Source organism: Arachis ipaensis, chromosome B2 (assembly GCF_059453495.1).
Source record: "Arachis ipaensis isolate K30076 ecotype BB chromosome B2, ASM5945349v1, whole genome shotgun sequence".
NCBI classification, from domain to species: domain Eukaryota; kingdom Viridiplantae; phylum Streptophyta; class Magnoliopsida; order Fabales; family Fabaceae; genus Arachis; species Arachis ipaensis.
Genome location: NC_142437.1, coordinates 113,151,280 through 113,166,215, shown reverse-complemented (window position 1 = coordinate 113,166,215; position 14,936 = coordinate 113,151,280). Strand labels below are relative to the sequence as shown.

The 14,936-nt window shown below is 35.1% G+C and overlaps 1 protein-coding gene across 1 annotated transcript; it reads right to left on the bottom strand.

Annotated features, from left to right (window-relative positions):
• Positions 1-4,299: 4,299 nt before the first annotated feature.
• On the bottom strand, positions 4,300-13,747 carry LOC148575261 (uncharacterized; the record flags this gene model as incomplete). Its single annotated transcript, XM_088504547.1, has 2 exons — positions 4,300-6,170; positions 13,732-13,747. Coding segments are annotated over 2 exons (1,887 nt in total), but the record flags the coding sequence as incomplete, so codon positions are not given.
• Positions 13,748-14,936: the final 1,189 nt, after the last annotated feature.

Below are 14,936 nucleotides of genomic sequence, written 5' to 3'. Positions count from 1 at the left end.
TGGACCTCGGGTCGTTCTCCCTAGGAATTACAATAAAGTGTCTTGTTATTGGTTATGAGTTATTTTGGGGTTTTGGATAAGAAGCATGAAAAGTAAATGGCAATGAAAATAAACTAACAACTATAAAAGGCTCTTGGCAAGGTATGAAAATTAGAAGTCCTATCCTAGTTATCCTTCTCAATTGTAATGAGAATTGTTCATTGCTACCACTTAGTTAACCCTTACTAATTAAAGAAAAGTCAAGTGGATGAATTGACTTGAGCCACAAGTCCTAGCCAACTCCCAAGGGAAGACTAGCTTTAGTGCACTCCAAACCAATTAGCAATCTCTCCAATTATCAATCAACAAAGGAATTAGATAACTCAAGTGTCACTAATTACTCTACCTAGGCCAAGAGGAACAAAATCTACACTAAAACTAAAAGAGACATTTCAACAAACACATAGAGTGTAATAGAAGTAAACATTATTAAATGCAAGAATTAAAGGAATCTACAACTACAAAGGCAAGAGATCAACAATAGAAAAGCAAAGAAGAACAATTATTATGAATTACCTCTTATTGAATTGGAAGAATGTAGAAGGAACAATACTAGATCTACAACAAAATATAAGAACAACATAAAGGAAAGTACAACAAAAGAATAGAAGAAGATTGAATGTAGAAACAAAGAATTGAGAGATAGAAGTAGAAGAAAGCAAAGATTAAAACCTAGATCTAAGAACTAAACCTAATCCTAATCCTAATTCTAGAGGGAAGAGAGAGCTTCTCTCTCTAGAAACTAACTCTAAACTAATCCTAATGAGTGTGTATGATTGGAATCCCCATTGCTCTTCAATCCTTGGCTTTAAATAGCATCTTTGGCGCCAAAGTTGGTTGGGATTGGGCCCCACAACCCTTGAGAATTCGTTGGTCACGTTTTCATTAAAAAATCATAAACCAACACCGACGCGTACGCGCATAGCACGCGTACGCGTCCATGGGGTGATTCGCAGGTGCGCGCAAGTGCCAGGTGCGCGCACGCATCCATGGGCGAGTTCAACTTCTTTGACTTTTCATGATTTCTCCACTTTGCATGCTTTCCTCTTCACTCCTTTGATCCATTCTTAGCCTTTTCAATCTGAAACCACTAACAAACATATCAAGGCATCTAGTGGAATCAAAGGGAGATTAAAACCATCAAATTAAGGGTCTAAAAGCATGTTTTCACATCTAAGCACAAATAAGGAGACAATCACAAAACCATGCTATTTCATTGAATAAATGCGGGTAAAAGGCAATAAAATCTCTTAAAATCAATACAGGATAAACTGTCAAAACGGGATTTATCAACCTCCCCACACTTAAACCAAGCATGTCCTCATGCTTAAACCAAGAATGAAGCAAAGGGCATGACATTTATTCAATGGAAACTAATTAAATGCAATCTACCTATATGCAACTATCTAAATGAATGCAAGTGTTTGGTCAAAATAAATCAATTCCCAAGAAACATATATGCACAAGGGCTAAGGACTAGCAAGTCTAATCCACAATTGAATTGAGTTATTAAATATTTTTACAAACTTGCATGAAAATTATGATCATAGGTGAAAACATGTAATTGAGCAGCAAACCCTCACCGGTAGTGTTTGCACTCTATTCACTCAAGTGTTTAGGGTTGATTCTCTCAATTCTCTCCTAATCATGCTTTATAAGATTTGTTTTTCTTCTAACAATCAACAAATATTTCATGCATGCATACATATATCATGAGGTCTTTTCATAGGTTGTAATGGGGTTAGGGTCAAGGTAGGATGCATATTTGGTTAAGTGAGCTTGAAATTTGAATCTTTGATAAGCTTAAACTTTTCACTTAACCCATATAATAACCTATACAATTAAATTCTACTCTAACTACCCATTCTACTCACTTTTTCACATACTCATGCATTTTCTTTTTCATTTCACAACACTTATGCATTGATTTTATTGGACCTTGCTTTGGGGCATTTTGTCCCCTTTTTATTATTATTATTTTTTTTTCTTCTTTTTTTTTCTTTTTCTATTTTTTTTTCTTTTCCATATTATTTTTCTTTTCTTTTTCTTTTCTTTTTCTTATTTTTTTTCCTTTTTATATACAAGAACCTCAATGCATAAGGTTTTACATTTGATCAATACATGAGTATGTACCCAATTCCCAATATTTCCAATAACATTACAAAACTACCCTTTTATTCACCCAATGTCCCAAGGTTCCCACACTTGAATGATACTCACACACACTAGCCTAAGCTAATCAAAGATCCAAATTAAGGACATTTATTATTTTTCGCTTTAAGGCTAGTAATGTGCTAAATTAAAGAATAAGTGGGTTAAGCGTAGGCTCAAATTTGGCTAACAAAGGAAGATAAAAGGTAAGGCCATTTGGGTAAGTGAGCTAATGAAATGATGGCCTCAATCATATAAATGCATGAATACACATAATAATGGACATAAAGAATCAAACAAATCAAAAGATTACAATCATAGAAAGAGAATAATGCACACAAGAAGGAAAAATAAATGGTTATAAGATGTAACCACACCATTAGGCTCAAATCTCATTTGCTTGTGTTCTTAGCTCAAAACATGATCCATAATATATATAATTCAAGCAAGTTCTATGAAAAGTTTTCCACTCAAATCAATTGGTGCCCTATAGATAGAAATCCTTGGAAAATTTTCATTATTTTGACTAAGCTTATTGTGTATATATATGCAAAAATAAGAAAATGCAAGTAAAAATCCTAAAAACCTAAAAATGAAATGCAAAAGTATTGGGATTAGAAATTTGTCACCCAAAATCGCCGACCGGTCGGACGACCTCCCCACACTTAAAAGTTTGCACCGTCCTCGGTGCACTCAAAGATGAGCAAGGGGGTACGGCGAGTCTCTGGATTGCTGCGTGTTCTTAGCTTGCTTCCATGTTTGCTTGTGGTACATTCGTTATGAAAAACAAAAATATAACACCATAAGATGAGAAGATATAAAAGCAAGGAAGCATACATTGTTGGAATGAGGTAAATCACTAGAAATGAGGTGAGTGAATTAGTGTGACATTAAGAAGTATTAGGTGTGTGAATTCTAAATTGCACGGTTTAGAATACACATTAGCATAAAAGCTATGTCACAAAAGAAGCATGCACTTCACTTATCCTAGTGTGCTTGGGATGCTTTAAGTGAACTTGTAAGGTAAAACAAGTATTACCGAAGCATAAAAGCATTCAAGCCAAACACATGGATGGATATAATCATGAACACAATGCATTACGATAAATGCACAACATCATCCATCAAGAGATTGCCTAATCGAGGGAAAAGGATCCAAATCACATGATGGCTAGCTACAACATGCAATTCAAAAGAGTTATAAGCTCGAAGACAATTCTCATCACTTGGTATTTTTCAAAAGGTATGCATGAAAAACTCAAAACCAAGTAGCAAAATATAACTTCAATCATAGAATCCAACAAAGATTATAAACATAATGATGTTAAGAAAACATCCCATTTTAATACTCAGCAGCAATTAATGGTAAGCAAGGATAACAATCCAACACTTACAATGAAAAAGAAAAAATGAAATGGAAACTAACTAAAACTAACTATCAACTAAATGACTAACTAATTAGTTAACTAAAATAAATGGTTATCAATGGTGTTTGGAGGTGTTGGATGAGTGGTAGAAGGAGGGAAGAAGAAAGGAGAAGGAAAGAAATGGAAAGAGGAAAAGAAAAGAAGTGGATAGAAGAAAGGGCATCCACGCGTACGCACGCATGGCGCGCACGCGTCGTTGGCTTATTTCAAGAGTGGCGCGTACGCGTCATGTGCGCGTGTGCGCAAGTGGGGTTTGTGCCAGAAGCACAACGTTGGCGCGGCGCAGGCACAACTCTCTAGAAAATGTATAGAGGTTGGAACTTCTCAATCCACGCGTACGCACGCATGGCGCGCGCGCGTGGATGATCGAAAATGCTGGAAGTGCGCGTACGCGCCATGTACGCGTACGCGTGGATGGTGCTCTGTTTTTCAAAATTTTTTTTAAATGTTTTTGCACCAATCTCAGCATTCTAAACCTCCAAGCATCTACCAAAACACCCTAAAACCTTATTTAACATACTAAACTACCAATTAAACTCAACTATCTAAACAAAACATGAAATTAAACTAATTCTATCAATATGTACAAAAGAGAAAATGAAAGGATTTTACCATGGTGGGTTGTCTCCCACCTAGCACTTTTGTTTATTGTCCTTAAGTTGGACTTATGGGGAGCTCCTCATCAAGGTGGCTTATGCTTGTATTCATCTTGGAACTCCCACCAATGCTTGGTTCTCCATTGTGCCCCAAGATTCTTCATGGATTGAGCCAAGTCTTGATGGAGTTCTTCACAAGCTTGGGGCTCCCAAAGTTGATCCTCTTCTTGTAATCCGGGATCCCACACTTTATTTTCACACCCGTCTTGAAGTTGATCATCATTATTAATCCATCCGGATGGTGAACAAGATGAATTCTCTATGAAGTGCCCAACAATCCTCCTAGACCCATCTATTTGAGCACTATTCCCACCTTTGTATTCAACTCTTGAAGTATCAACCAAAATGAGCCTTGATTTGCAACGCCAACCACGAAACATCTTTCGCTTACGCTTCATCCCACAAAGCATCCTAAGTTGACCATCCGCTTCGAGCAAGCCATACTCAAGTGGGATAATGAAGCTAATAGAAATGAATTTTACCCACTTAAGTGAAGGGTTAGATGACAACCTAGGCACAGATGCTCCCAAAGATCTTGACAAAGCGTATTCCACTCCCATCCTTCTATTTCTAAGGACTTCCACCTCTTCACAAGATCTCTCTAATTCAATCCTTTGTTCATTAATACTATCTAAGCCTTTTCCCTTAATCAAACTATAATTGGGAGGGTGAAAGAAGTTTACCTCCGCAACATTTTCAAATGCACCGGGAGAAGGTTCTTCAAGTTCAAAGGATTCTCCACTACTAGAACTTGATGCTTGCTCTTTATTGCCATGGGAACTCAGTTCTTGCTCTATCCCATCCAAGTCTTCATATGGAATATGCCTTGGAAGGTGTGCACTTTCCTCCCTAGCATCGATTTCAATCATCTTGGAGGGGTTTTCTTCAACTCTATGTTCCCATGGAAGCTCCGCATCTCCTAAGTCTTCTACCACTTCTTTCTTGTCTTCAACAATTAAAGCTTCCTCCAATTGTTCTAATACAAAGCAACTTCCTTCATTTCCCACCGGAGTTTCCAATCTCTCCTTCATGCTATGTTCTTCATTTGATTCTCCACATGTAGCCATGGGAGTTCCTTGAGTGTTCAAGCATTGGGAGGCTAATTGATTTGTTACCGCATCCAAGGTGGCCACGAAATTTTGCACATCCCTTTTCATCTCTTCTTGCCCTTGAACAAGAACACCAAGGATGTTATCCATTGGAGGTTGGGGTGGACGGAAGGATTCATCATTTTGGGAGAAGGGTTCATAGTAGGAAGGTGGTTCTCCTTGGTAGAGTTGTGGTGGTTCTATGTTTTCCACTCTTTCCACTTGTTGCACAACACACTCCATGGTTGCTTGAAATTGATCCAATGCTTCCTTGAGACGATCCCTTGACTCTTGTTCCTCTTGAATAATATGATTAGGATCATGTGGCTCTTGGATCAATGGATATGAGTATTCTTCCATGGGAGGTTGTGGTGGAAAGTAGTATTCATCTTGTGGTTGAAAATTTTCATATATTGGAGGTGGTTCATCTTGGTAATAATGTGGAGGAGGTGGCTCTTGAAAATGTTGATGTTGGCGTGGTGGTGGCTCTATGTGTGGTTCATATTGCTCATATGGTTGTTGGTAGAATGGATATGGATTAGGGTCATATGAAGATGGTTGGTAAGAAGGGGCTTGTGAGTATGGTTGGGAGTTATGTTGAGGGTATGGATCATAGGCATATGGTGGTAGTTCTTGAAAATCACAAGGTGAGTCACCATAGCCATTGGATTGGTATGAATCATAGAATGGCTCTTCTTCATAGTGTATTGGTGGAGGTTGTTGCCATGAAGATTGATCATATGCATATGGCTCCTTCCACCTTTGGTCATCCCATTCTTGATACACATCTTCATTATAGTCCTCATTTCCTACAACATGTTGATAACCAAACTCATAGCCAAGGTGAGAATTCATGATAGCAAGAAGAAAATGAAAACAAAATCAAATAAGAAGCAAGAAAATTAAATCCTAAAACTAGCAAGAGCTAACAAAAGCAAACATATTCACACTATTCACATATATACAATAACCAATAACATAACACCATTGCAATTCCCCGGCAATGGCGCCATTTTGATGAACGGATTTTTGACGGTTTAGAAATTCACTAATGAAATCTCGTTGTAAAGTATAGTTTCTAAACCAAGCAATAATCCTTTCATACAAAAAGTTGTTTGTCACTAGTACAAACCCCTAAAATTTATAAATCGAAGTATTGGACCTCAGGTCGTTCTCCCTAGGAATTACAATAAAGTGTCTTGTTATTGGTTATGAGTTATTTTGGGGTTTTGGATAAGAAGCATGAAAAGTAAATGGTAATGAAAATAAACTAACAACTATAAAAGGCTCTTGGCAAGGTATGAAAATTAGAAGTCCTATCCTAGTTATCCTTCTCAATTGTAATGAGAATTGTTCATTGCTACCACTTAGTTAACCCTTACTAATTAAAGGAAAGTCAAGTGGATGAATTGACTTGAGCCACAAGTCCTAGCCAACTCCCAAGGGAAGACTAGCTTTAGTGCACTCCAAACCAATTAGCAATCTCTCCAATTATCAATCAACAAAGGAATTAGATAACTCAAGTGTCACTAATTACTCTACCTAGGCCAAGAGGAACAAAATCTACACTAAAACTAAAAGAGACATTTCAACAAACACATAGAGTGCAATAGAAGTAAACATTATTAAATGTAAGAATTAAAGAAATCTACAACTACAAAGGCAAGAGATCAACAATAGAAAAGCAAAGAAGAACAATTATTATGAATTACCTCTTATTGAATTGGAAGAATGTAGAAGGAACAATACTAGATCTACAACAAAATATAAGAATAACATAAAGCAAAGTACAACAAAAGAATAGAAGAAGATTGAATGTAGAAACAAAGAATTGAGAGATATAAGTGGAAGAAAGCAAAGATTAAAACCTAGATCTAAGAACTAAACCTAATCCTAATCCTAATTCTAGAGGGAAGAGAGAGCTTCTCTCTCTAGAAACTAACTCTAAACTAATCCTAATGAGTGTGTATGATTGGAATCCCCATTGCTCTTCAATCCTTGGCTTTAAATAGCATCTTTGGCGCCAAAGTTGGTTGGGATTGGGCCCCACAACTCTTGAGAATTCGTTGGTCACGTTTTCATTAAAAAATCATAAACCAACACCGACGCGTACGCGCACAGCACGCGTACGCGTCCATGGGGTGATTCGCAGGTGCGCGCAAGCGCCAGGTGCGCGCGCGCGTCCATGGGCAAGTTCAACTTCTTTGACTTTTCATGATTTCTCCACTTTTCATGCTTTCCTCTTCACTCCTTTGATCCATTCTTAGCCTTTTCAATCTGAAACCACTAACAAACATATCAAGGCATCTAGTGGAATCAAAGGGAGATTAAAACCATCAAATTCAGGGTCTAAAAGCATGTTTTCACATCTAAGCACAAATAAGGAGACACTCACAAAACCATGCTATTTCATTGAATAAATGCGGGTAAAAGGTGATAAAATCTCTTAAAATCAATACAGGATAAACCGTCAAAACGGGGTTTATCAGCGGTATCTATCGTTGGAGGTGGTGTCATCATCGAAATAGTGAGCTACTGAGTGGATGGAGGTGGTGGAGGAACCCACTTTGGTGAAGCAGCTAGAGGACTTCCTGGTAGTGGGGGTGGCACAATAGAAGGAGCCACGTAGTTGGGATTGGAGACTATGATGAATGGCTGATCTTGTGATCCCATTGCCTGTGACATCCCAGTGGTAGTCAGAGTAGATGGTGATGACTCAGAAGTCTCAGGGATACCAGTAGACACCCTCCTTCTACCATGACCACGAGGCCGATTCAAGACACCTTTACCTGTCGTCATATCTACAAAGAGCATACCAGCAAAATATATGTCACAAAAATAATATAATAACAAATATGTGTCACAACCTATAACTCAGATAAAAAACAACTCAAAAATACATATTAGAACTCACACAGTAGCACTTGATAGCTTTATGTCACAAATAGAGAAAGTAATTAAGTGTTCAGTTCACTCATTTTAGTGTGCATAAGTGTTCAATATAACTTAAAAATTTTAAAAAAATGTTAATAGGAAAACTCACAATTCAACTTCACAATTTCAATGCAATATGCCAAATGAATTATCTAAATTATGTGAAGTACCAACATTAAAACAATTTAGATTTTAGTATGTCCACAAGGCATAAGTGCACAAACTCGATAATCAAAGCAATAGTAAGTATGAACAAGCATCACCAAGTAACAAAATGAATCATGCTTAATCAACTGCCTAAACATAGATAATTAATTCAAACCGCATGGGAGCTACAACATGTGATTTAAAAATCTAAAAATACTTATAAAGGCAATTTCACAAATACTTGAAGTGCACGAATATCAAATATACAAAATCAAAACAACCAAGTAGTAATTGATAACTCAAAATCAAGTCAATGCCATTTAACCCATTTTACAACAATTTTTTAGCAAAACAGGCATTAACAACGGAAGTTATCAACACAATAAAAAATTTAACCAAATAGTTTCAGCAGCATATTCATCAGAAATGAATAAATTCCAAACACTTCCATCAGTCTCAAAACCTAGTAATTAATTCTAATCCTATCTTAACCACCTAAATCTACTAAAACATAAAATAACTCTAACTAAGCTAACTAACTAAAATTCAAACTAATAAAACAAAAACTAACCAAAACAGAATTGATAGAGATTTGATTAAGAATCTGAATTGCAAAAACAGAAAAAAATGAAGAAAAGGAAAAGAGTTGTAGTGGCATTATGTTGTTTTCGAAGCCAGAGACGGCAGTCATCGGTCATCGGAGTTACATCGAAGCTCGCTTGAAGAAGAGACAAATGACCAGAGGGGGCTGCCGGAGATGCCGTGTTAAGGGTGAAACGACATGGTTAGAAAGAGAGAGAGTGGGAGACGAGTAGGCGGAGTTGCGTTGAAGCTTCTATGAAGGAGAGATGGATGATGAGATGGGGCTGCTGGAGACGTTGTTAATGCAGAGAGACGAAAGGGTTAGAGAGAGAGGGAGAGAGAGAGGGTGAGGAGAGAGGGAGAGATTGTAATTCGAAATGAGGGAGGAGAGGGTTCACGATTCGAATTTAGGACAAAATTATCGTTGAATTTACCGGCGGATATAATGAATCAACGAGTGACCAAAACGCAGCATTGCACTAATTAGGTTTACTATTGGAAAAATCCGATCCTAAATCCATCGGTAATGATCACACCAATTTTTTTCTCCAATTATTACGGAAAAATTTACCGTCGCAAACCGGAATCCTCCGATAAATGTTCTGACGGTAAATTCGTCAGTAAGCCCACCACTAACTTGAGACACAATCTGAAAATATTCAATATTTTTCTTGTAGTATTGGGAGAAATATCCACAGAAAGTAAATTTAGATTTTAATAATCCTTTAGTAGTTTATCCTTTTTCTTTTGTGGTATAATAGTTTTTCTTTGGATGTAATGGTCTTTAATTTTTTTTTATTTGTTAGAGTTGGTAGTGCAATCTTTCAAGATATGCGAAGAAGATATCCGCGGAAAAATTTGATTTCATGAATAGTTTTGTAAAGAATAAACTACCACTTGTACCCATAAAAGTTCTAAACACTGATAAATATACCCACGAAACAATGAAATTGACGTTATATCCATAAAAGATCGATTCCGTACGATAAAACTATCCAAACCTTAAAAAAGTATTGAAAAATCCTAAATTATCCTTTTCTCCATCACTATTACCATCTCTCTCTCTCTCTCTCTCTATATATATATATATATATATATATATATATATATATATATATATATATTCTCAACATCAATCTATTATCCCCTTTGCCAGCAACCACCAGCCATCACCCTCATCTTTGTCGCCGCTGCCAATCCCAACCACCCACACTACAGCCTCTGCCAGCCTCAACCCCAATCACTAACACCTTTTCCCTCCTCTTCATCTCCAATTGCAGTCGCACACTGATATTCTTTTTCTATTCTTCAATCACAGCACACGAAAAAACAACAAACCCCCAAATCTAGCCACAATCAAAGCAATAAGAAAAACTAAGAAAGACAGATTCTTTTTCAGGAAAAGAAAAAAGCTTTAACAATAATTTCAAAATCAAGGTGGCTTCGATTCCTCATTGCCTTCGCGTAATGCTAAGGCGGATTTGATTCCTCACTGTAGTCGCATCCCACCTGAGGTGGTTTGACTCCTCTCTCCCATTGCGCTGCCTAGATGGGTTCCTTCCTCTTTTTCTAGGCGCCAATAAAGTTAGAAAAATGAATTGGAAGCTTCACTCTAACCTCAGCGTACTTCCTTGCCAGCCTCACCACGGTGGAAGTAGCGGCGACTCGCTCCTCATCCTCTCCCGTCCCAATAACATATGCTAACCCCTTACTATACCCTTCGCCATTCTATCTTGTGTCATCCTAAATCTCTCGCCCTTGCAAACCGAGCTCTGTGGCATCTCACTATACCAGCATCATAACCACCCGGGTCTATGAAGGACCTGAACACTACGCAGGAAGCTGTTTTTGAAGTAATCCTTGCAAGTATGGGGTATGGCGTTGGCATTGCGTGTCAGTCAAAAAAGGTAAGATGAGAGAATTGGCCATGGCTTTGAAGAGTGATGGTGAGATTTTTGTTGTTGTTGCTACCAAAGTTCTGAAAATTGAACCGGCCATCGAACCATTCTAGCTACTTGTTCACTGGTTCATAGGTTCAACTGGTTCGACCGTAGTTGAACTAAAAAAAACCATTTTATAAAAATAATAAATAAAATATAAATAAACACACTAAAACATAATTATAGTCTAATATAAACTTTAAAATATCATCCAAATTAAAAGTACTACATAAACCAAAATTTTATCATTCCATTCAAATACAAACTCAAAAATCAAATAACAAAAATAACCAACCAAACATAAAATGTCAACATACAACTTTGTCATCAATCATCAAAATTCACCATAACTTGCTGTAGATTAATATGATTAGAGACCATTAAACAATTTAAGTCTACTTTTTCAATGTCACAAAAGAGTAATTTAACTATGCAGATTAATATTAAAACCCCCTCCAAAAAAAAACAAAAAAAGTGCAGATTAATATGATAGTAGTGGAAAATTAATTACTTATTTGGGAAAAGAAAAAGGGACAAATAAAGGGAATGTTCACCTCTCTGGAGTATTATTAAGCTTATCAATTTTTGCAGGACATAGGGATCAATCCTAGAAAGTGTCAAGTTTTGAAATATCAAAGAGCAGAAAGTATAAATTAAAATGAGCATGGAAGCTAACTAAATGGATGTGCATATTGGAGTGGATAAAAAATGTTGTTACATACTTTATCTGAATCCAACAATAGAAAGGTATACCATTTAAAAACTCTATAACTTCACTTGTTAGCTCCACACTCTGCAATATTATGTTAAATAAACCAAGTTTCTTACGTATTAATCAATTATTCAATTAACTACACAAATTCAATTATTCAATTATTTAATTATTAATCAATTATATAACAATCAACCAATACTTCAACAGCAAAGTTTAGCACCCAATAACTACTAATGCTTCAACAATTAATCATGCTTCAAGCAATCAACAGCAAAATTTAGAACCAACAGTTAATCAATGCTTCAATAATTAATCATGCTTCAAGCAATCAACAATAAGGTTTATAACCAACAATTAATCAATGCTTCAACAATTATTATTACAAAGAACAAAATTTATACCTAGGGTTAGAAGCTGAAAGCATAAAAAAATGCAGAGCTAACGGAGACAATGGCTGGCAAGAGGTAAGACAGTGGCTGACGGGGTGGAAGGGTGGAACAGAGTTGCCGCTGGTGGGAAGACACTGCGCGACAGAAAGTGTCGCTGGCGGTGGCTGCGATTTTTGAAGATCAAACCAAGCTGACTTCGCAACGGAAAGTGGCTGCACGAATAGAGCTAACTGACGTTAGCTCCACGGAAGTTGCGACAGCAGCGGTGACTGAACGAAAGTTGCGCCGAAAGCTTGAAGTGAGTGTTGCACTGCTGCTTCGCATTCTGCTTCTACTCGTTAGTGGAGAGTGAGTGGAGACTTGAGAGTTGAGTGGAGACTCGAGAGGATAGGGGTGAGTGGGTGGACTAGGGTTCCTTTTTCAGCATTTCAAACGCACTGTTTTTGCCACATTTCAAAAATCGGCCGGGTCATGATTCGGCAATCCAACTCCAATTTTCAAATCTAGTGATTTTGTCTTCTACCCATTTGTCAGCATTTAAAATTTTCGTAGATACAAATTAAATAGTAGTTTAATCTTTTGTAAATTTAGAAAATACTCAGATTTACTTAAAGAAATATATATATATGACTGTGTTGCAATCATTTGTATAGAATTAGAAATGAATGAGACTCAAATTTATCTCTATTTTTCTCTTTTTTTAATTTTTTATAATTAAATATTGGGCATTCCTACTCAATTTATTATAATTTAACATAAAGGATACTTTTCTATCTTTTTAGATACAAATTTAATGTCTTTTTTGATAAGCAAATATTATTTGACAATTTTTGCGAATGAAAGTTTCCTCTTCAATATGAAAAAAAGAATCAATATTTTTTTTAGAGAAAAACTTTAAACGGTCTTTGACAATTATTTCAAAAGACAACGAGACCCTTAACAAAAAAAAAATATTCAATCTAACTCTTGAGATTTACTTTTATGGAACTGATTAGTTCCTATGGCAGTGTTTTTTTTTTTTTATACAGAAACTAATCACTCCCATAAAACTAAAATTTAGAGGCCAAATTGAATATTTTTTTTATTAAAGACCTCGTAATCCTTTTAAAATAATTGTCAAAGATCGAATTGGGTATTCACTCTTCTTTTTTTAAACCCGTTCTCGTTAAATGCTGTCGTATATAAAATCTACGGCTAATTTTTTTTATATTGGGTAAATATATGTGTAATACATTGTTATTGGAAAATTAGGTATTTTTTTTCATATGGTGTTTTATTCAAATCGGACGGTCCGATTTGTTTGGTGAAAAAAATAAATTACAACTCGGAGGGTCCGATTTGCTTAAAGCAAAAATTAAACTCCAAATCGGATGGTACGATTTGTATTTTTTATTTTTTTTATTTGTTAAAATAAAAATCGGACGGTCCGATTTTAACATTAAAATTTTTTTTATTTTCGAAATCACAAATCGGACCGTTCGATTTGTGATTGTTTGTTTAAAAAACAAAACAATACAAACAAATCGATGCATCCGATTTGTGTCCTTCCATAGCCAAATAAAACACTCATCTGCTCATGCCATATTGATATACACCTTTCTCTCTCCCACACCAAAAATCAAAAGCATAAAATCTACCTAACCCGTCAATTTTTCTGCCCTACCAGATGCAAAGGTCCCCCAAATTTAACAAAGAGTAGATGGCCTTTTTGAAACACTAATAAATTTGTATATAAATAATAAATTAGCTTAATGATAATTTTGGTAAATATAATAATATTATTAATTATTACATAATTTTGAGTTTAATTATAATACACTTACATGCATCCAATCAAATTCTTTTTATTACATGATTCTTCTAGCTTATATGAGAATTTTACACAGTAATATATACAAATTAAATAATCCTACTAATGAATGATATGTATACTTTTTCTCTCATTAAAACATTCCTTTCCATTCTAATTATTGTTAAGAAAGAAAATTAACTTTTTTAGGAGCATATAATAATCTGAGTCATCTTTAAATCTGTCTATACTAAATGTTAACAAACTTGTTGATTGATGTTTTCACTTATTTATACATGATTTTATATTTTTTACTCTACCATCGTCGTATACAAATAACTTCATTTTTTTTCAGATCCATTTACATGTATAAAATTTATCCAACCTATCTACAACTAGGGGTAGGTTTGCATGTATTATGTCGGTCGAATTTTGTTAGGCTCAAACCTAATTCTAATAATATTTTATAAAATTTATTTTTAAAAAAAATTAATTTTAAACTAATTTAAAATAAATCGAAATAAACAAGTTGATCTGACATATAAAAAATGTATACGATTTTAGATCTTTAAAAATTAAAAATTTAATAAATATTATATAATATTTGTATTAAAACAAATTATTTTAAAATAAAAATAACATTATACACTATAAAATATTAATTAATTAGAATATAAAAATAAAATATTTTATTACTAAATTTAATATAAAATATACTTTTAGACCGAATTAAATATACTAAAAGCCTAATCCAACTTCAACTGAAAATAACATTAAATAAAAATAATAAATCTAAATCCGACAAAAAATATATATTTCAAATTGGGATCGTTATGGGCAGAGGCAAATCTTACATACCCCTTCCTACAGGCAAGGTCACAATCTTATATTAACCAAGAATAGTGCAGGAACCATAGAGCATTAAATTGAGCACAACCACCACGTAACAAACTCATGTCGGTTCACTCTTCATTTTACTAGTATATCTTTCTTTCCATTCATGCTCACACCTATAGCAATAATAATAAATTAATAATACAGCATTATCCTTTCACTCTTCAATCTTCTATATAAACCCA